This window comes from Oryctolagus cuniculus, chromosome 2, assembly GCF_051225735.1.
Source record: "Oryctolagus cuniculus isolate XC-2025 breed Fujian yellow rabbit chromosome 2, ASM5122573v1, whole genome shotgun sequence".
Lineage (NCBI taxonomy): Eukaryota > Metazoa > Chordata > Mammalia > Lagomorpha > Leporidae > Oryctolagus > Oryctolagus cuniculus.
The window spans coordinates 48,043,791-48,066,634 of NC_142868.1; the positions used below are offsets into that span (position 1 = coordinate 48,043,791).

Consider the following 22,844-nt stretch of genomic DNA (forward strand, 5'->3'; position numbering starts at 1 on the left):
TGACTTAGTATTTAGTAAGGCAAAAAAATCAAAGCACTGTAAAAAGTCATTTTAAAATGAAGTTCTACAAATTTGGATCCCATTTACAACAATTTAACAGATGAGTTAAGTGTTGATACAATGTATCCAATACCCTCATAACTACAGTAAAAAGTCTCTAGTAGCATTTATAGATTATGAAAACCTTAATAATACCAACATATATTTAAAACATGTTCATACAGAACCAATACCCCTCCTTTTCCATGTAAAAGAACACTTGATAAAAATAATTAACAAAAATACTAATAAAATAATGGAAACCCATTTCATTTCACGGTGTCCAAAAGGGTATGTCACAAAATACTGGCTTAAAGAGGTAGATTAAAAAGAAAAAGAAAACCAGATTCTCCATTCTTTGTCACTTTTATTCAGTAGTAGTTTTTTTTTTCCTTATTTTCAGTGCCAGACATGGCAAGGAGTGATTACAGCCAACTGTTATTAAAACATTTGTTCGCAACATACACCCCCTTTACCACTAAACCCCAAACTGACTCATTTTGTGTGCTTTCGTTCTTTTTTTAATATACCACCACCAAGTCGGGTGGAGGGGGCAAAGGTAAAAGAGATGAGGGGGAAGAGTCCAGGAGGCCAGAGAGGAGGAATGCTACAAGCCACAGTAAGAATGAGCTGTATTTAATTTAAAAAAGGGGGAGGGAGGGGTGTACCCCACAATGATACAGTAATGAGGATACACAATTAAATCCCATAGCATGACTGAAGGCTTTCACTGTGTTTGACATCATCACAATGGAAGGCATAAAAAGTGGAGTAAATCAATGTTGATACAGTCCAATCTAGTCCATTAGGCAAGATGGTGCAAGAAGTCATTTAAATTAAAAGTGCCCTACCCTTACCTAAATGGCTAGCAGACATGGAGAACACCACAGTGATGAATCCACAGAGCTTTCTCCATGTAGCTATATAAAAATGTGTTGTCAAATGGCACACTGTCAAACACTGGAAAGGGGCACCACAATGGACCTCTCTCTTTTATAGGTACGAATGCTAGATTTCAACTATCTCAACTAAGCAGGAAGTGGGCTCCTCTGCTAGGAATGCCAACACTAATTCACTTTGTCTTGAAATATATACAGATTGTTTGTGGTAGCTACAGCAATGATATTTTCCTTGGGGTGCCAGGCTGTATGAAGGATTTTCTTGTTGAAGTCTAGGCTGTCAACGCTTATTTCATCTTTCTTTCGCTTGCCACTCGCACAGACTTTCCGTGGCTTCAACACTGTGCGAGGCTTATTGTTTTCCCGTGATGCTTCTAGGGTTATGTCTCGTTTTGTGTTCCTGTCAAACATTCTGAAGAAATTATTATAAGATCCAGTCATGACAACACTGTAAAAATAGACAGAACATTCAGTCAAACAAAGGAACAAGAGATTGTTTTTAGCAGAACAATTAAACCTAGCGTGATACTACACAGAAAACAGCTACTTAAAGCAGATTTTAACAGACAAGACTGCTGACACCAACTCAATGACTGGAATACACCTGAGATATTTTACTTTTTTTTTTTTTTTATCAATTACTCCTTTAGACGACTACCAAAACTATCAAGAGAAAATTGAACAGTACCCTCAAATAAAATGTCTTAGAAGTGAATTGTCATGATTGCATTTTCTGCAGCTGTAGGCAACATCTATGCAATTCTAAAACCAAACTGCATGAAACAGCTGTTAAGAAACCAATGCTGGGGCTAGTGCTCTGGCAAAGCAGGTAAAACTGCCACACAGAGTACCAGCATCCCATTTGGGTGCTACTTCGAGTCCCGGCTGCTCCACTTCTGTTCCCTGCTCATGAGCCTGGGAAGGCAGCGGAAGATGACCCAAGTCCTTGGGCCCTTGCACACACGTGGGAGACCGGGATGAAGCTCCTGGCTTCAGATTGGCCCAGCCCTGGCCACTGTGGCCAATTGGGGAGTGAACCAACAAAGTTCTCTCTTCCTGTCTCTGCCTCTCCCTCTTTGTGGCTCAGACTTTCAAATGAATAAAGGAAGGAAGGGAGAAACTAATTCTTTCTAATTTAAACTATAAGCTATTTAATTTGTCCCAAGGCCTGGTTCAGATAATCACATTTTATGAATGCTTATAATAAAATCTATTCCTGAGACTATTAAGAAAGTAGCATGTAATATTTTTTAACAGAAAATAATTTGTACCACTAAGAACATTTTAAGTAAGTATTTTTATAAGTGTGAGTTGAAAAGGGTGCCAAATTCCTAGCCTGCCCAAGACACTTTCTTGTCAGTCTTATTTGCTCAATATTTACAAAACAGCCTCATCAACCAAATTTGACAAAAATAAAATCATTAATAACTCAGGAAGGGCCTGACTGGTACTACTACCATTTACTATCTCCTTTCCACATGGCTCAAATCACTATTGTACTATGTATATTATGTACACAAGTTATCTATTAAAAACAAATGATTTTCATCTACTCAACAGACAATTTTTAACCAAACTCAAATTGGTACACGTCCCTACATACAATAAACTCTTATTTTCTTAAAAATGATTCACTATGTAAATCTGTAAGGTTTTGATTAGGATGCCTAGTCTATCGCTGAAACATTTTTTTTTTAAGAAAATATTTATTTATTTAAAAGGCAGAGTTATAGACAGTGAGAGGGAGAGACAGAGGTTCTTTCATCCGCTGGTTTCCTCCCCAAATGGCTGCAACAGTCAGAGTTGGGCCAATCTGATGCCAATAGTCAGAGCCTCCTCCAGGTCTCCCACGAGAGGGCAGGGGCTCAAGCACCCGGGCCGCGTCCTCCATCACTTTCCCAGGCTGTTAGCAGGCAGCTGGATCAGAAGAGGAGCAACCGAACCAATGTATGGCTGAAACTTTTAAAAGTTAAATGTTTCAAGTTTTAATATCCTCTAGAACACATAACATCATGAAACCAGGATGAATCTACTGTATAAAGTAAGCATCTCTACTTTAAATGTAGTTTTAAAAGAACTCCAAAATGCTGCTTTCTTTTACTATTTTTTATCGGAACATAGTAAGTGGTACATGTTGACATTTAAAAGACTGAAAGAAAGACTTATTACTACTTCCATAAGGTGTCAATATCTAGAAAAACCGAGGACCAGTGCTGTGGTGCAGTAGTTTAATCCTCTGCCTGCAGCTGGTACCGATCTAGTCCTGGGTGCTCCTCTTCCAATCCAGCTCTCTGCTAAGGCCTGGGAAAGCAGTAGAAGATGGCCCAGGGACCAGTGTTGTGACATAGTGGGTAAAGCTGTCACCTGCAGCGCTGACATCCCTCATGGATGCCAGTTTGAGTCCCAGCTGCTCCACTTCTGATCCAGCTCTCTGCTATGGCCTGGGAAAACAGTGGAAAGTGGTCCAAGTCCTTGGGCCACTGCACCCATGTGGGAGACCCAGAGGAAGCTCCTGGCTGCGGACTGGTGCAGCTCCGGCCAATGTGGCCATCTGGAGAGTGAACCAGTGGATGGAGGATTTCTTTCTCTCTCTGCCTGTAACTCTTTCAAATAAATTAATAAATCTTAAAAAAGAAAAAGAGAGAGAGAGAGAGAGAGAGAGAGAGAGATGGCCCAAGCACTTGGGCTCCTGAACCTGTAACTATACCTCTTAAATAAGTAAAAAAAATATTAAAAAAAAAATCTACAAAAACTGGTGCATAGTAACACAAGTGAAATATATCTGCTGCCCAAATATTTTAAGAATAGTTCAACAATAGGATAGTAACTGAACCAAAATTTCACCATTTAAATTGTTGGTATGTCGGCCGGCGCCGCGGCTCACTAGGCTAATCCTCCGCCTAGCGGCGCCGGCACACCGGGTTCTAGTCCCGGTCGGGGCGCCGGATTCTGTCCCGGTTGCCCCTCTTCCAGGCCAGCTCTCTGCTGTGGCCAGGGAGTGCAGTGGAGGATGGCCCAGGTGCTTGGGCCCTGCACCCCATGGGGAGACCAGGAAAAGCACCTGGCTCCTGGCTCCTGCCATCGGATCAGCGCGGTGTGCCGGCCGCAGCGCGCTGGTCGCGAAGGCCATTGGAGGGTGAACCAACGGCAAAAGGAAGACCTTTCTCTCTGTCTCTCTCTCTCTCACTATCCACTCTGCCTGTCAAAAAAAAATAAATAAATAAAAATAAAAAATAAATTGTTGGTATGTCAATGTGATTTATCTGGTCCTTAAAACATTCTTAAAAATCTATAAATTCTACATATTCTCCTATCTGCTAGTGAAAGAATGCTTCACTTTTATGGACCAGTATTGCTATACTAAACTAAGATTATTAAATTTATTTCAAGGAATCTCGAAGGAAAAAATGAAGTTAGGACTTTTAATTTATGTCAACCTAAAAAAAAGTCAGCCGGGAGTAGGTGTTGCAGCAAAGTAGATTAAACCACTGCTTGAGATGGCCATATCCCACACTGAAGTGTGAGGTCAAGTTTAGACTCCTTCACTTCCAATTCAGCTCCTCACAAACAAGCCTGGGAAGGAGACAGAAGATGGTCCAAGTGCTTGGGTCCCGGACATCCATGTGGGGGACTGGGACGGAGCTGTAGGCTCCTGGTTTCAGCCTAGCCCTTTCCTAGCTGTTGTGGTCACTGGGAAGTAAAAAAGTGAATGAAAAATCTTTCCCTCTCTGCTTTTCAAATAAATAAGTCTCAAAGAAAAAGCCCTATTTTTTGTGACTGGCAACCATACCAGGAAGAATGCAATAATAAACCCCTTTTCTCTAAGTTTAAATTAAAAGCAATTACCTGTCAGATCCATTCCAACAACATTCAAATTTGTCAAATATGCAGTCATTTTCATACAGTGAACAAAGCTTACTTCTGAGGTACTCATGCACCTGAGGAAAAACACAGATATGTAACATATATACCTGAGCTTACCTCAACACATTTATCTACTTAATTTAGAGAAGTATTTTTAAAAAGCCCTTATCTTTACAACAAAAAAGGGCTTAATATATGTAAACACAGTCCTCCTCTCTCATTAAGTCTCAATCCTCTCAGTAACAGAAATGTGCCTTTCAAAGAGGCTGCAAAATTTTCCTCCTAAATGACAGGGAAAAATTCCCTTCTTAGTATGGCACATGTAACCCGTTGTAAGCCTGAACAAAACATTTAAGATGGAAAAAATTAGAAGGTACAGATATGCACCTCATAAAAGAAAATTACAGCACCATTTGACTATCACTTCTTGGTTTTAAGTCTTTTAGCTGCTGATAAAACTATGAATACCATGCTTACTAACTTCCAGAATACCATTTCCTGGGCATAATTTAACTGAGGACTGTGCTTTTAACTGAATGCATATACTTTCCATAACATGACCATGCCCTGGCCGGGTGATAAATTATATGGACACCCTTGGTAGGCACCATTAAAAATTTATAGCATCACTTGATATTACTTATAAAATGTTAACAGTCAATGAAATGTACTTTATCTTACTATTACTTTTAACTGAAAGAGATCCTTAAAAAGTAACGCTAGGAAAGAATAGGTACCCCTTAAAAAGCTGAGAATTCTCTATTCTTTATGAAACAACCTAAACTAAAATTTTGGATGTCCACTTTAATTATAGTAGAATGAAACAGACCGTGTCTATGTGACATCAGGTGAAAATTGGTAATACAGAGGAACTCCAACTCATGTGGAATTAGGATTGAATGTGAACATGTAATACAAAAAAATTAATAAGAATGCACACAGTACAAGGTTTCTCACCAAACTATTGAAGGGTAGAAAGCTAAGATTCCAGTCAACTATTCTCAATGGCAACAGGTTGGTGGTGAGAATAACTTGGAGATGTATCAATCTTGGCAGTTACACAAATGTACTTTGAAAACAAAGCAGAATTTTATCTCATTGCTTTTGTTTCAATGTAGCATTTACTTTGAAATTCCAAATAACATTAAAAAGAATCTTGAGTGGTTTATGCTTATCACAGGAGATTCGAAAGAAACTTCATTCTAATTTTATTGAGATACTAACACATTAAGAAGATATCACCTATAAACTGAACTGCATACTCCTAAGGCTAGGTGAAGTGTTCTCTACACCAATCTAGGGCCTAACACAACTTCCTGCTGTTCCCACTCAGTGACAATTGTGTGCTTTTTCACTCCTTTTCTATTTCTGAAGCAGAGAACAGGGAATAATGGTAATAGCTGAAAGACAAGAGAATTCACAACTGACATCCTAAAATTGATCAAGTAGGCAACTCTGCTAGCCATCTGCTAGGTTTTCAAACCCTTGTTCTTTAAATGTTAAGACTATAGCTATCAGATGAAAGCCAGTAATGAGCTCACTCAACTCAGCATGCCAGACTGAAGCTCCACTTCAGTGATTACTGCACATCTTCCAATCAGAGCATGCACATCTCTAAGCAGGCCTGCCATTCTCTCCAATTCTCATCCTGCCTGGACCTTACTGGTTTTTAATGCTCTTTTCTCTCTGCCTTAAATGTACACCGCAGCAGAAAATAAAGACACTCTTGAATCAAATGACAGCCAAATCATATGTTAACAGCAAATTGAATGACAACACAATCTTTTAAGTTATACAAAATTTAACATATGGAAAAGCAACACACTCTTGGATCTTTGAGGGGAAATGTCTAACAGTGAAAACTGTAGAATAGTGAGTACAAAAAATATTTTGTACACCTAGTACAAAGTTCTTCTTTATAAACATGAAAGAGGGTACATGCTCATTGAATGAGAAAACTGCAAATACCTGGTATGTTTCCACAGGCCTGTTTTCCATATTTAAGTCCCAAATTTTGACTGACAAATAGTCTCTAGTCATCATATATCGACCACTATGGCTGAATTTTACATCAGATATAGAGGAGATGATTTCGGAAAAAAATGACCTGTTACTGGGGTCTTCTGGTTCTTCAAACACTAAAAACAAGCAAAAAAAACGGCAACGTGTACAATATTCTGGCTTAGACAAAGCATTTCCTTAAACAGCCACTCACAAACTTCCTAAGAGCAAGATAAAATGACAGGCTAATAAAGAACTGAAAAATACCTCTCTGGCTGTAACAATTAACTTCCCTCAAAGCTTCTTCAGAGTCATGTGGTTAAAAACCAGACTTGCTGGGGCTTCTGTCTTCAGTGCCCCAGGTTGGCTGGCAGACTCAACTTTGCAAGACTTAACTGACTTGACCTCTACCACCACAAGAAGAACACTATCCTACTCATCCAAATCATACCTCAATTTTATTTTCTGGTGGCCACATAAAGTTGTTTCAGTTAATACACACACACCAAATTTTCATGAGTTTTAAAAACATTCAATAATACAAACAGAATACTGCAACCCCTTAACTTTTTAACCGAGTGGTTTTCAAATGCTTTTTTTAAGCCAAGAAAACCTCTGAACCAAATATTCCTAGGAAGCTCAAAATAGAGGGGAAAAGGAAGGAATGGGGAGGGAATGAAAGCAAAGGAATGGCTCTATTTGAAGATAAAGTTGAAAAGCTCAACCTCAAGTTCCTAAAAATAAGCACTCCATTAAAAATATATTCATTGGGAATCAAAAGAAACGCCCCCGGAGAGCCTTACTATGTTCTTTCAGTGGAGTAACATGTGATGCCCCAAGAAGAGTTAGGGAGTTTAATAAAGGTTAAAAGAGGCCCTATGTATAAAAGTTAAGATCTGTAAACCTCTGTAAATATAGTCATCATGTCTGAGGTTAGTTTCATACAAATAGACTGTGTCATCGTTTTAAAGAAAAGTGAAATACTTACATTTAGAATGCCTATCACAGAGGGCAGATGCCCTCATGTCACATAACCGAATAGTTCCTTTACTGCTGCTGTATACAAACGTGTTACAGCTATTTGGATGGAATTCTGCTGCTGTAATTACTTCCGTTAGTTCTTCCATATTGGCAGGTTTGATATCCACAATATCTGGATAGCATTTTATTAAGGAATTTACACTTAGAAAAGCAAATGTAATTTTACATTTCTCAAAATCCGCTCACAGATCCAGACACAAGTATTATCTGGAATTACATTCTACTCGAGTATAAACCCTAGAGAGAGTTAAAAATTTACTGCTAAAGTGATAAATCTTCTAAAATACTGCAAATTTTAAATCACTTTAGAATGTAAAGATCTTTCTGGCTATGTAGCATACAAATCCCACAAGTTATTTATAAATTTGCCTTTAAAGTATTAACAGAATTCCCAAAACAAACAAAAACCCCAAGAGGGTAAAAAAGAGAAACTACCTGCATCACAAACAATACACCTAGTTAACACCAAAAGGTGCTTAAACCACACATACACACAACACAGAGAAATACAGTGGGGAAAGCTAGAAAAAGAACAAAAAGAAATATAAATTGCTAGTAAACATGATACTCAAATCTACTCATAATGCAAGAAGAAAATTTTCTGATGAACTACAATTTATCTGCAGATAAATTAAAAGCTTCATAGCAAAGGCATAAGAAAATAAGTCTTTCATACACTGATGGTAGAATAACAATTTAATTTTCAAAAATATACATATTAACTACTAAAAGTTCCTAACATTTATTTTAAATTTTAAAGAAATTAAAAAAAAAAAAACAAGTATTTGTAGGCACTTGTATACTTATATATTATATACATGTATCCAATTACATGTTAACATCATGAACATGTATATGGACAGAAAATTTCCAGGAGGATAATATAAATAATAAAAATGAAGTTCAAAGAAGTATTTCTATCAATTTTATATTATCCTACATCATGCTTTGTAAGAATTTTTTCCAATCTTAAGAATATTTTTATAATTAAATTTATATTACTCTTAGTTAAAATTTCAACACTAAATTATAAAAACCCAAATCACCAAATTCCTTAAAATTTCATGAATTTAATTTTTACATCAATACATTATACTCTTTATCCTTTATCAAATAACTTTCCTATAGTGTTTAATTATGTACATACTAAGATACCATACAAAGGAGCAATCAAATACATTAAAGAGACAAAAATAAATCCAACATGAGCACAGTATGCCGTCAAACAAGAAAACAAATGGATACTAAAACTCCTGTCTGTAATTTCCAGATGCCAAAGATTAATCCGCAAATCATCTGCAGATAAATAAGTTTCATAATCACTATTAATAGAAATTGAGTTGATGTGATATGTATGAGCATTGGCAAATATTCTTCGTGGACTGGCCTCGACCATTAGATCCATGGGCCTAAAGACTGGCACCTGTCAATAAGACACATGAAAAATAAATTACAAAAGGTTCACTGCTTCAAATAGCACATAAGGCTCAGAACACTTCATTACTGTAATTTTTGAGAGGACAAAGAATGGTACAATATTACATAGATTAGCTTTAAAAATGAACTGATGATGACTCCTTAAATTGTTCAAATCAGCAGAAAATGAACATATCTTTAATTTTTTTTTAAAGGCAGAGTTAGAGAGAGAGTGATCTTCCATCTGCTGATTCGCTCCCCCCAAATGGCTGCCAACAACCAGGGCTGGGCCAGCCAGAAGACAGGTGACAGGAGCTTCTTCTAGGTCTCTCATGGGGGTGGCAGGGGCCCAAATACTTGGGTCATCTTCTGCTGCTTTTCCCAGGTGCATTAGCAGAAAGCTGGACCAGAAGTGGAGCAGTGGGGACTTGAACCAGCAACAATATGGGATGCCAGCACTGCAGGTGGCAGCTTAAGCTGCTGCACCACGGCCTGGCTCCTGGACAATTTATCTTAAAGTTTATTTACTTTTTAAATTTATTTGAAAGAACAGAGAGAAAATAATAGATATCTTGTTTCTGCTGGTTCACTTTCCAAATGCCTGCAACAGCAAGAGCTGGGCCAGGTTGAAGTCAGGAGTCAAGAATTATATCACCTGCCTACCTGGGTGCAAATTAGCAGGCGGTTGGGTAGGAAGTGGAGGTGAGATTTGATTCATGCACACCAATATGGGGTATGGGCATCCCAAAAAGGAGCTTAACCTGATGTCCCACAATTCACCTTCTTTTACTGGCAGCAATACTATTAGAATTTGCAGTTCTTCTTGGTTCAAAATCATTTGCTTGAGGAAGTACAATGCTAACAAGTACTTACAGTTCACAGCAATTTAAGGCTAAATAGGAAATAATTCCATAGCATTTAATTCTGGACAGTTTTAGCTACAATTGTATAATTTGGCCCATCCCTAGTTTTTGGTCTCCAAATAGAATTAATCTTGAAGCTTAATCTTGTAATAGCTGACATTCCAACTATGAGAGCGGGAGTGTGTAGTGTAAAGCAGCCTTCTGTTTTGAGTTCTAGTCCTGCCCTGGCTACAGTGGGGCCTCTATGTATGTCAATTTTTGTATTTAAATGGGAATTATTCAAAGTCCTACCTGGTTACAGAATTGTTGGTGTAGGTTAACTCTATTTCTATTCAGGTTCTGCTCAGAATCTAAGCCTATATGATAAGAATACAGATCACTATTCATGAAAATTATAACCATTTTTTATATACTTACTCGTAGTGTAGTAACCGTAGTAGGATCTCTATATCTTCCATCTTCCTCTTTCAAGTTATACCCTTCTGGTCTTTTGTCCCTTTCACTAATTTTCCATAATTTTATTGTTTTATCTGGAGAAGAATAAAGAAAGTTCTTAAAAAGTAGTAACAATGATAGAACAAAAACATTTTAAGGCATTTTAAACGCGTGATTTTCATTATTTTTCCAAAAAGGATTTTCTTATAAAATTCCTTAACTGGCTTAATTAGAAGTTTCCTATTACTGGGTGAATAAAAGTAAATACGGGGCCAGCACTGTGGCATAGCAGGTAAAGCTGCCGCCTGCAGTGCCAGCATCCCATATGGGCGCCAGTTCGTGTCCCAGATGCTCCACTTCCAATCCAGCTCTATGCTATGGCCTAGGAAAGCAGTGGAAGATGGCCCAAGTCCTTGGGTCCCTACACCCACATGGGAGGCCCAGAAGAAGCTCCTGGCTCCTGGCTTCAGATCGGCGCAACTCCGGCCATTGCAGCCAATTGAGGAGTGAACCAGCGGATGAAGACCTCTCTCTCTGTCTCTCCTTCTCTCTCTGTGTAACTCTGAGTTTCAAGTAAATAAATAAGTCTTAAAAAAAAATACACATAAAAATACAGTGCAGATATCACAAATTTAAACATTAATGGTACTCTTTGTAATACTCAAATCAAATTACAGCCATATCTCGCTTCTTTATCTACATACATATGCTTATTCAATTGTTTATATTACCCTAGACACATATGCATTTAGTTAATACTGTGTGATACTAAAATTGCATCTTACATAAAATCATTACATTCCAATCTTTCACAAGTAAGAAGGTCTAACAATTTTAGTCATCTTATAAAGTAGTTCAAAGCAACTCAAGATACCAGTGACCCCTTATGTCTGGCTATCTCTCTCTTACAGAAGAACACGAGTTATTTCAATGGATACCTTTCTGAAATATGAAGCTCTAAACCCAGTAAGATTCCTAACTCTTGCAACTTGTAATCTATTATTTTTTCCTAAACCCTATGTAATGATGTGTGTAATATTCCAGCAGTTAAGTGATGCATCCCCTAGCTGTTTTGTGTCTTGTTTAAATTCATCACTTCTATTAAGGATTAGATAAATAAATCACAATATTTCAAATTGTGACCAAACTTTCAAATAAGACAATTTTAGTTTGAGGTTCCTAATAGTGTAATGCTGGAAGAACTCTTTTTTAAATTCCTGAAAAATTGGACATTAAAACACATTAAACCAAAAACAAAATATTTTGATAAATTTTGAGGCTCAGGAGGATAAAGACTTTTTTCAAGAGTATAAACATAGGATACAGAAGTACGATGACAGTACATCATTTCAGTGCAGTACCTTGAAGACAAGGCAGATTAGAAACAAATTAGTAATTTAATAAATGACAAAAATTTCGAAATCCTTATGTTCTACAGAGGTTTTCTGTTTTGTTTTGTTTTAACCTGAAGCTTTTGGTCCTTAGGACGAGGTAAATGAAAATAATCAAAGTACATAAAATTGTACACAAGACTATGTAAATATATACTGTTTTTATGGTTTATTTATTTGAAAGTCAGAGTTACATAGAGAGAGAGGAGAGGCAGAGGCAGAGGCAGGGACAGAGGGATGGAGGGAGGGAAGGAGGGAAGGGGGGGGGGGTCTTCCATCTGCTGGTTCACTCCCCAGTTGGCCACAATGGCCGGAGCTGCGCCGATTTGAAGCCAGGAGCTAGGAGCTTCCTGCAGGTCTCCCATGTGGATGCAGGGGCCCTAGGGCTTAGGGCATCTTCCACTGCTTTCCCAGGCCACAGCAGAGAGCCGGATCAGAAGTGGAACAGCTGGGACCCAAACCAATGCCCATATGGGATGCTGGCACTATAGGCGGTGGCCTTACCCGGTACACCACAGCGCCAGCCTCATATATACACTTTTCAGGGCAAGGGATTATTAGACTCTCAATGAGATCTCTTCCTTCCAAACTTGTTGCTCTGTGCTATTTCCCTGTATTTTCAACACTAATAGCTCAGCTCAAGTGTTCCACAAGTCCACATGTTCCTTTGTCTTTCTGACTCCAGCATAAAGTTGTAACAGAGAAAACAATGTTACCAAAGTCTCTCTTGTGGGAATGCAGATTTACATAAGACCTAAACAACTATTTTATCAACAAGCTGCTAAAACCAACAATTTATTAAGAAACTGTAATATTCATGTATTCAGAACTCACGGTCAACAGGTTAGTTTGACATTTTTTTTTAATGTGGATGAATTAGCAAAAATCCAGAGAAAGGCAAAAGATTAAAAAGAATAAAAACATTTCAGAACTGATGATGTAAAAAATGTGACTATGAAGTCACATAATAAAAAAATTTGAATAAAAAAATCTGAGAAGCTGTAGTTTATAATGATCACCGGAAGTTAGTGTAAAGAAAAAAATAAAGGGGCCGGCACTGTGGTGTAGCAGGTAAAGCTGCTGCCTGTAGTACTAGCATCCCATTTGGCGCCAGTTCCAGTCCTGGCTACTCCACTTCTGATCCAGCTCTCTGCTATGGCCTGGGAAAGCAGTAGAAGATGGCCCAAGTGCTTGGGCCCCTGCACCCACAGGGAAACCCAGAACCCAGGCTCCTGGCTTTGGATCAGCACAGCTCCGGCTATTGCGGCCATTTGGGGAGTGAACCAGCAGATGGAAGACCTCTCTGCCTATGCCTCTCTGTAACTCTGCCTTTCAATAAATAAATAAATCTTAAAAGAAGAAAGTAAGTGAAAATGGTCAAATCTACAAAGTTTGGTACCATTTTAAAACATTCTTCCAAAGTCGCAGACTCTAATCTTTTTTTATGGGTATCATTACTTCTGAGTGGGGGGAGAGGAGAGTACTATTGTATAATGCTAGGGTCATCACAGAGAAAACTACACAAGATAACAGAAGATGTTACTCAGATTTAACAGATTTTTTTGATGTTTTTCTCAAATTGCTGTTTTTACAAAAAGCTTTCAGATACAGCTTAAATCCTATTCCTCCTATCCTTTCCTCTTTTTCATCATACTCAAACACAATCATCCATAAAATTCCCAGGTTTTCATTCTGGGGCCTATTTTTAAGCACTGATTAGCATGCACACAAACACATTCCCTTGTTAGTTGTGTTTTATTTCTGGTGATACGAAGTTGCCAGAGGAACATGTAGAAGGCTCCAAGGAAGAATCTCATGGATATAAACAGAACTGAAGATAAGATTTAATCCATGCTGAGCCTCAGCACACTGCGGAGGGAAAGAAGTACCTGAGAAAGAAACTGGCCATGAACTAAGAACTGCTGAAATTTGGTGACTGGCACATGCAACTTCATTATCATTCTCTGTACTTCAGTCTACATCTTAAAAAAAAGTCCCCCTTTGGGGCTGGTGCTGTGGTGCAGCAGATAAAGCCGCCACCTTGGCCGGCGCCACGGCTCAACAGGCTAATCGCAGTGCCGGCACACTGGGTTCTAGTCCCGGTCAGGGCGCCGTAGTCTTTCCCGGTTGCCCCTCTTCCAGGCCAGCTCTCTGCTATGGCCTGGGAGTGCAGTGGAAGATGGCCCAAGTGCTTGGGCCCTGCACCCGCATGGGAGACCAGGAGAAGTACGTGGCTCCTGGCTTCGGATCAGCGCGACGCGCCAGCCGCAGCAGCCATTGGAAGGTGAACCAAAGGTAAAGGAAGACCTTTCTCTCTGTCCACTCTTCCTGCACCCCCCCCCCCAAAAAAAAGCCACCTGCAGTGCTGGCATCCCACATGGGCGCCAGTTTGCATACTGGCTGCTCCTCTTCCAATCCAGCTCTCTGTTATGCCCTGGGAAAGCAGTGGAAGATGGCCCAAGTCCTTGGACCCCTACACCCCCACATGGGAGACCTGGAGGAAGCTCCTGGCTCCTGGCTTTCGATCGGCGCAGCTCCAGCCGTTGTAGCCAATTGGGGAATGAACCAACGGATGGAAGACCTCTCTCTCTCTGCCTCTCCTTCTCTCTCTGTGTAACTCTTTCAAATAAATAAATAAATCTTTAAAAAAAAAAGTTCCCTTATAAAAAGACAATTTAGCCTATAAAAATGATCTGTCACAATCATTAGGAACAAATATTCTAATTACCTGAAATATATTAACATTATTCATCCCAGGGACATCTACTTCTAAAACTAGAAATTATATAAATGGCACAATTATGTATTATTTAATAACAAAGAAAATAACTGAGTGCTGTTTGAATTTAACTTAGTTTTCTGTATAAATTAAACCTGAACCAAGATTAGAAGCCACTAAATGACAGAAACACACACAGTTCACCCATCCATGATGCTGTGAATTTCAGACTTTAATGAGTTATATAGTTCAGTGTATTTTTTTTTTTTTAAGAAAGGAAGAGAGAGGGGAATGCAGTTTATGTAAAAAAAAAAAAAAAAAAGAGGCAAGGGTTACACATTTCAAGTGCTGGTTGGAAAGAACTTTGGCGATCAGAAACACTGGCACCTCTCCTAAGAGAAAAATACATATGGTATCGGAGTGGTATTCTGTAGACTGCATTTATAGGAACTGAACATAGTGACTACGAGGCATAAGCTGAATGATGGAGTACTCGGTATCTTTTACCATATCACCCCAGAAGTCACCCTAGTGCATCCTAGTGCATATTTTGCAAATAGTAAAGTTGTAATTCCTTTTTTTTTTTAAAGATTCATTTTATTTAAAAGGGGAGAGGGAGGAAGGGAGGGAGGGAGGGAGGGAGGGAGGGAGAGGGAGAGGGAGAGAGAGAGAGAGAGAGAGAGAGAGAGAGAGATTGACTGATTTTCCATCTGTTGGTTCACTCCCCAAATGGCTGCAACAGCCAGGGTTGGGCCATGCCAAATCCAGGAGAGGTCTCCAACATGGGTGGTAGGGGCCCAAGCACTTGTGCCATATTCTGCTTCTTTCCAGGTGCATTAGCAGAGAGCTAGTCGGAAGTGGGGAAGCCAGGACTTGAATTGGTGCCCATGTGAGATGCAAGTGCTGCACGCAGCAGTTCAACATGCTGCATTACAGTGCCAGCCCCTGGAATTGTCTTATTAATAGTAAGGGGATGAGATAATATCAGATGTTTCTCCCCAACCCTTGTGTCAGCTTCAAAAAGTTTCAATCTAAATCTGTACAGACCATCACTACACAGCATCTCAAGTAAGCCCTAAATCTCTCTTAACGTTTCTCTTTAGAACTGAGGTCCCAAAGGTAAACCAGGTCCTGACAACATACAGCAGGAAAAAAAAAAAAAGAATCAGAAGAACCAAAAGAAACCATCCAACTCTTACCATTCTAATCTCCACTTAATAACTTTCCCTGGACAAGTAAAACAATATGAGAACTTTCCTCTACACAAATGGCTTGCCGCAAGAGGGTAATATGCTAATGAGGATCAAGAACTAAGAGTTTGGGAGTTGGTATTTGTAGGGCAGCAGGTTAGCTGTGGTCTATGACATTGGTGTTTCGTTTCTAGTGTCAGTTTGAGTTCTGGCTGCTCTGCTTCAATCCAGCTCCCTGGTAACGTGCCTGGGAAGGCAGTGGAGGATTGGGGCCCCTGCCACCCAAATGAGAGACCAAGATGGAGTTCCAGACTCCTGGCTTCAGTCTTAATCAGCCCTGACCCCCCCAGCCATTTGAAGAGAGAACCAGTGAATGGAAGATTTCAGTCAACTTCTCTCTCACTGTGCTTGTCAAATAAATCTTAAAAGGGAAGGGTAGGAGGGTTGGAGGGAAGAATGAAGAGTGTTCTATTGGAGACTATCCTGGAATGGGAAACCTTACTTTGACAGAGTATTTTATATTTACCATTTGAAATACTCTCTGTAGAGGTTCAGTACACTTAAAAAAGAGGAAAAGAAATTAACATTTATTGAGCATTTTACGCAAAGAACTGCCATATTCAATACTCTGAATACTACTATACGACAGACATTACTATCATCAGTTTGCTAATGAAGAAAATTCAACCAAGTGTTAGGAATCCACCCAATGCTATCAGGCTGAAAGTAACAAACAGAATCTAAATCCAGTGACGGAATAGCTCATCCTTTTCATTACAAAGTAAACATGTGCTCAACAAAAACTGGTATTGGAATATTTTTTTTTTTTTTTTTGGACAAGAAGAGTGGATAGTGAGAGAGAAAGGTCATCCTTTTGCCGTTGGTTCACCCCTCAATGGCCGCTTCGGCCGGCGCACCGCACTGATCCGAAGCCAGGAGCCAGATGCTTCTCCTGGTTTCCCATGGGGCGCAGGGCCCAAGGACTTGGACCATCCTTCACTGCATTCCCGGGCCATAGCAGAGAGCTGGCCTGGAAGAGGGGCAACCAGGACAGAATCCGGCGCTCCGACCGGGACTAGAACCTGGTGTGCCAGCACCACAGGCGGAGGATTCGCGGCGCCGGCCTAGTATTGGAATTCTAAAAACTGCATGTGAGAATGAAAGAATTCACATTTTGTACAAGGGGAAAAAAACTTTCCTAATGATGTCTGTTCACAGAGATGGCTAACTAATTGCTCTTTGAAAAGAGGAGAATATTCCCAATAGGAAATGTGTACATAGTTGGTACATGAAAGGAGAAAATGTACACTTACCATTGGTAGACAATAGAAACTGAGCAGCATTTTTCTGGGGTAACCACCTAATTTTGTTGATCTTTTCTTCTATTTCTAAACTTTTCAAGTAGTCAAACTCTGGTTCATGGCTCTGGAAGGTGCTGTAAACATTGTATTCTCCTCTGCTATGAGACTGGATTTTGTTCTAAAATGGAAACAAACATATTTGGACCACTGTTGAGAAATATTTCAGAGAAACCAAATGTGATCAATTAACCCTGTGAACTCTGGCAGCCTATTAGGGGCCCTTTACATATAATTAGATTATTTATCTTTAAAGGTTTTCAAGGAGGAGCAGACACTGTGGTATAGCGGGTAAAAAAACAATCTATGTGATGCCTGCATCACACTGCTGCTCCACTTTCAATCCAGCTCTCCCACTAATGTACCTGGGAAAACAGCTCAAGATGGCCCAAGTGCTTGGGCCCCATGGGGAGAACTGGAGGAAGCTACTGGCTCCTGGCTTCAGTCTGGGACAGCCCTGGCCATTGTGGCCATTTGGGGAGTGAACTAGTGGGATGAAAAATCTCTGTCTCTCCCTCTCTCTAATTGCCTTCCAAATGAATAATAAAAAAGTTTTCAAGAAATAAGAAAGTTTGAAGGGAGGGAGGTTGAAATAAAGCAATAAATAAACTTTATTCACTAAAAAAATATTAAATATGGATCTAAGATGGGTGTTTGCTTCATCAGTTAAGCTGCAGCTCCTGGTGTCTCCATCTCATATCAGAGTACTTGGATTTTAATACCAGCGCCAATCTCCATCCCAGCTGTCTGCTAATGCACATCCCGGGTGACAGCTCAACTACTTGAGACCCTGCCATCCACATGGGAAATCCAAAAGAGTTCCTGAGTTTGGCTTGGCACAGCCCTGGCTGTTGCAGGCATTAGAGGAGTGAACTGGCAGATGAGAGCGCTCCTTCTTGTCTCTCTGTCTTCCAAATAAACTAAATAAATTTTAAAGAGAATATGGATAAACCTGGTCAATTTATAATACATAGTAAATAGTATAGGCACACAGATTAAAAAAATTTTTGAGTTCAAGTGTGCATAATAAGGAAGTTCTTTTAAAAAGTAAAGATTAAAGAAGTTTGCTCAGAAACAGCTGGCTGAGGCAAACTTTTTTTTTTTTTTTTTTGCCCATTTTAGGAGGTCAATTTCCAATCTATCACTTAAGACAATGTTTTCCTCTCCCCCCCTTTTTTTTATTTGATAGGTAGAGAGAGAGAGAGAGGACAGAGAGTTCTCTCCTTTTCAAAATGCCTTTTGATTATTTTACTGATGAAAAACTCTCACAACAGGTGAATGAAATGACTCCATTTGACCCCTACTCCCACTCCAAAGTCACTGTTACCCAGATCTGATAAAGTCCACATTCAACATTACCCAAGAGTATCCTCACGTACCTTCATCAACAACTGCTTGCCCTCCCTAATCACCCTTGTTCTGAGTATTACACCTGATGATGACTTGTTTCCAAAAATATTATTTAAGCTATGGCATAAACAAATTACTAGTTAACTATTTCAGTTAACAATACCTCAGCAAAAGTGAGAGTTGAAATCATGTTTAGAATTTCACCCTCTGATCTATCATCACACAATTAAAACACCTAAATCAAAAGCATTAAAAGTCTAGTTAAAAAAGAATATACAAAAAAGTAGTTTAAATAAAAACGTACAATTGGGTATCACAGTCAATTCTTTTAAGTACCAGAATTACTTGATAACAGCAGACCATCATGTTCCTCCAAATCAAAAGAAATTTAACTGCATCATCTTGTATGTACATAATTTTTCTAGTAGCTTGTGATCTGGATTATTTATTTATTTATATCCGAACCCTCAGATACCAGTATCACCTATTAGTGTGTATGCCAATGTTAAAAATGCAGAGTATACAAAAGAACAGGGAAGTGCAGGAAATGAAGTCAAATTCTGATCCTTGTTCTTACTATATTCATATATCAAATTAGATACTTTGACACATTAAATGTATATATAACTCAAATTTCACTTTAGAACAAATATCATAAATATTCTACCTAAAATTATTCAGCCTCACAGGTTCATCATTATATCAAGACAAAGACAATGCATCAAACAACAGTTTAATTTTTAGTAGCAATGACAGATTTTAAACTTTGGCTTTTCATTTAAAGTTTAAACAAGAGTCTTCAGTACTCATGGTATACTAAGTCCTAGAGCGTACAGACTTAACACAGATTCCCCGCCTTCAAATAACTATCTATGTAAAACTTTAGTTAAAAGTAGAAATTAAGGTCCATACAATTTAGTTAAGCAATATAAAGAGCCAAGGACAGGCTACTCACTCAACTCATATTTAATGATTAACATGGAAAAGCACAAAACTATGAAAATACTTCCTCCAACAGAACATGAACATCATGCTCAAGAACACGGTCCACATATGATCTATTACAAGATCTGAAAACACAATCATGGAGTTGTCTTAGCAGTCTCATTGCACTTCAAGAAGTGCCATCTCCTTGCATCAGGGAGAAAAAGCATGACTAGGAGAATTAGGCTTAAAAAGTTAAAGATGCAGGATTGAACACAAGCATTAGCATCCCTCCCTCCTGAAATCTCACTGAAATTTTAAAGAAATTTTTAAAGACAAATTTTAAAGAAATTTTTAAAGACAAACCCATGGGACAAAGAATGGCATGAGACAACAGTAGTACTAACAGAAAACAAATACATGTGAGTGGTAAACCACAGTGGGCTGCAGAGAGCTGAGCTGTGAGCTGGCAGTGGGACCTTCCTCAAACTTGGGGAGGAGCAGTCACATAATAACAAACAAGACAGCACAGTTCTCTCTGCAGGAAGTGTGTGGCCAAGTCTGAGAATTCCATGCCTTCAACACTGTGTCACTCAAATGAGAATTGAAGTCAAAGAAGGCTTTTCTTTTTTATATTTATTTGACAAGTAGAGTTATAAACAGTGAGTGAGAGAGAGAGAGAGAAAGAGACAGAGACAGAGAGACAGAGAAAAAGGTCTTCCTTGCGTTGGTTCACTCCCCAAATGCCTGCTACGGCCAGCGCTGCACCAATCCGAAGCCGGGAGCCAGGTGCTTCCTCCTGGTCTCCCACCCGGGTGCAGGGGCCCCAGCACTTGGGCCATTTTCCACTGACTGCCCTCCCAGGCCACAGCAGAGAGCTGGACTGGAAGAGGAACAGCCGGGACTAGAACCTTTCACCCAAATGGGATGGCGGTGCCATAGACAGAGGACTAACCAAGTGAGCCACGGCGCTGGCCCAGAAGGCTTTGTTTTTGTTTTAGAAACTCTCCTATACTTATAAAAGGATTCTGACACCTTTTTTAGTGCTTCCTACTTGGGTTTTCTTGCCGTTTTTCTTCTCTTTTTCTCAGCTTGTCTTTATAACCACCATGAGAATATATTTTCTTCCATCATACAATCTATTTACATAAAATTTTTTGTAATAAATTGAGAAGTGTTTTATCTACAACACCTGAAACAGTGTTTGGCACATTACAGACATCCAATAAAGACTTAAATAAATAGTAACAACAAAATGACTTAATGGCGGGGGGGGGGCGGCGGGGGGATCTGGTCTGAACTAATGGTTAAGATGCCAATGCGGGGGAGGGGCTGGTGCTGAGATGTAGAGGGTAAAGCTGCTGCCTGCAGTGCTAGTATCCCATATGGGCGCTGGTTCAAGACCAAGCTGCCCCACTTCCAATCCAGTTCTCTGCTACAGCCTGGGAAGCTAGTGTACAATGATCCAAGTGCTTGAACCCCTGTACCAGTGTGGGAGATCTAGAGGAAACTCCTGGCTTCTGGCTTCAGATCGGCCCAGCTCTAGAACCCCGTGTGCTGGCGCTGCAGGCAGAGGATTAGCCTATTGAACCACGGCGCTGGCCTAAATAAATAAATCATAAAAAAAAAAAAAAAGTGCTATTTGAGATGCTCACATCCCATATCAGAGTACCTGGATTTGAGTCCAGGTACCACTCCTGAATTCAGCTTGCTGCTGATGCACACCCTGGCAAGCATCAAATGACAGCTCAATTAGTTAGGTCCCTACAACCTAGGTGGGAGATGTAGACTGAGTTCCTGGCTCCTGTCCTCAGCCTGGCCCAGAAATAAACCACAGCATATAGAAGTCTGTTTGTCTGTTTCTATGCCTTTAAAATAAATTAATTAAACCTAAAGTAAACCTGAAGAAGCAAGAATTCAGCTCTGAAATAAACACGGACACACCTAACATATATCAAAATCACTGTGTACAAAATTAGATTTTTACATGTTCAAAACAGATGCAAACAGAATCCATAAGGATTCTATATCACATCCAAATCTTAAAGCAAAGTAATGAAGACAGAGAGTAGTACTGGCAAAAGGATAAACATATCAATGAAACTGAATAGATGGTATAAAAATAGCCCTGAATTATGACAACACTGGACACTAGCCATGCTGTGCCAAGGGGAAAGGATAGTCCTTTCACTAAATGATAGGTCCATGGGCTAATCATACAAAATAAAATAAAGCTTAACTTCTACCTTAAACCACTCATGTAAATCAACTGCAGGTCAATCAGAGATATAAATGTGAAGTTACAATAATGAGGTTCTAGGACAACACTGTCCAGTGGAACTTTTCTGCAATTATGGACATAATCTATCTTTATTTTCCAATAGGGTTGCTACTAACCACATAGTAAGCACCTAGAATGTGGTTACTGTGATGAAGCAAGGGAATTTATAATTTTACTTACCTTTAATTAATTTAACTCTAAATAACCATATAGAACTAGGGTCTCCTACTGTATTAGGCAGTGATATTCTAAAGAATAATGGAAACACCCTCCTGTTTAAAAAGTATTTCAAAGAATGGAAGACATTTCCCACCTGTGTAACCAAATTTTTGTTTATTAATGCAAGAAGTGTAAAGAAACTCTACAAAACAACAAGGAAAATGACAACCCAGAGGGAAAATTGTAGGGGATTTTATTAGGAACTTCACAAAAGACAATATGCAAACAGCCAATCAACAACAAAAGAAGCTCAACCTTAATCAAGAAAATACAAATTAAGTCATAGTAAGATTTACTCATGGAGCTGGTGCTATGGTGTAGTGGGCAAAGCTGCTGTCTGCAGTGCTGGTGTCCCATAAAGGTACTTGTTTGAGTCTTGGATGCACTGCTTCCAGAGCAGCCTGCTAATGTGCCTTGGAAAGCAGTTGAAGATGACCCAAGTGCTTGGGCCCCTGCACCCTTGTGGGAGACCCAAAAAGCAGCTCCTGGCTCCTGGCTCCTGATCGGCCCAGCTCCAGCCACTGCAGCCATCTGGGGAATGAACCAGTGGACAGAAGATCTCTGTTTACCACCCACTCTGTCGTAACTGTGTCTTTAAAAAATAAATCTTTTAAAAAATTCACTCATTCCCCCAAAATACTTGAAGTTGATAAATACTTTTAACACAAAGTACTAGCAATAATATGTGAAACAGTAATATAATTCATTATACTGTCCATGAGAATAAATATTTACAAAATTCATTTTTTTTTACTGTGGTATTTACTAAAACTGAATGTCTACCTCAGGATACAATAATTGCATCCATGATTATGTGCACAAAATAAAATTATGATCAAGAATGTTCATAGCAG

General features: G+C 39.2%; 1 protein-coding gene across 8 annotated transcripts in view; it reads right to left on the reverse strand.

The window, feature by feature from the left end:
* Positions 1–386: 386 nt before the first annotated feature.
* Positions 387–22,844, reverse strand: part of PPP2R2A (protein phosphatase 2 regulatory subunit Balpha) — an 85,041-nt gene continuing 62,583 nt past the window's right edge. For 4 of the 8 annotated variants that reach the window (XM_070067917.2, XM_070067915.2, XM_070067916.1 and 1 more), the window contains 7 exons: positions 17,172–17,337; positions 10,541–10,653; positions 9,090–9,267; positions 7,792–7,956; positions 6,771–6,940; positions 4,785–4,876; positions 387–1,386 (listed from right to left, as the gene is read on the reverse strand). In XM_070067917.2, the coding sequence (XP_069924018.1) occupies positions 1,107–1,386; positions 4,785–4,876; positions 6,771–6,940; positions 7,792–7,956; positions 9,090–9,249 (867 nt within the window). In that variant the 5' untranslated portion in view covers positions 9,250–9,267; positions 10,541–10,653; positions 17,172–17,337 and the 3' untranslated portion in view covers positions 387–1,106. The remainder of the gene's footprint in view (positions 1,387–4,784; positions 4,877–6,770; positions 6,941–7,791; positions 7,957–9,089; positions 9,268–10,540; positions 10,654–17,171; positions 17,338–22,844) is intronic. The other 4 variants (XM_070067918.2, XM_070067920.2, XM_070067921.1 and 1 more) reach the window with 2 other exon arrangements.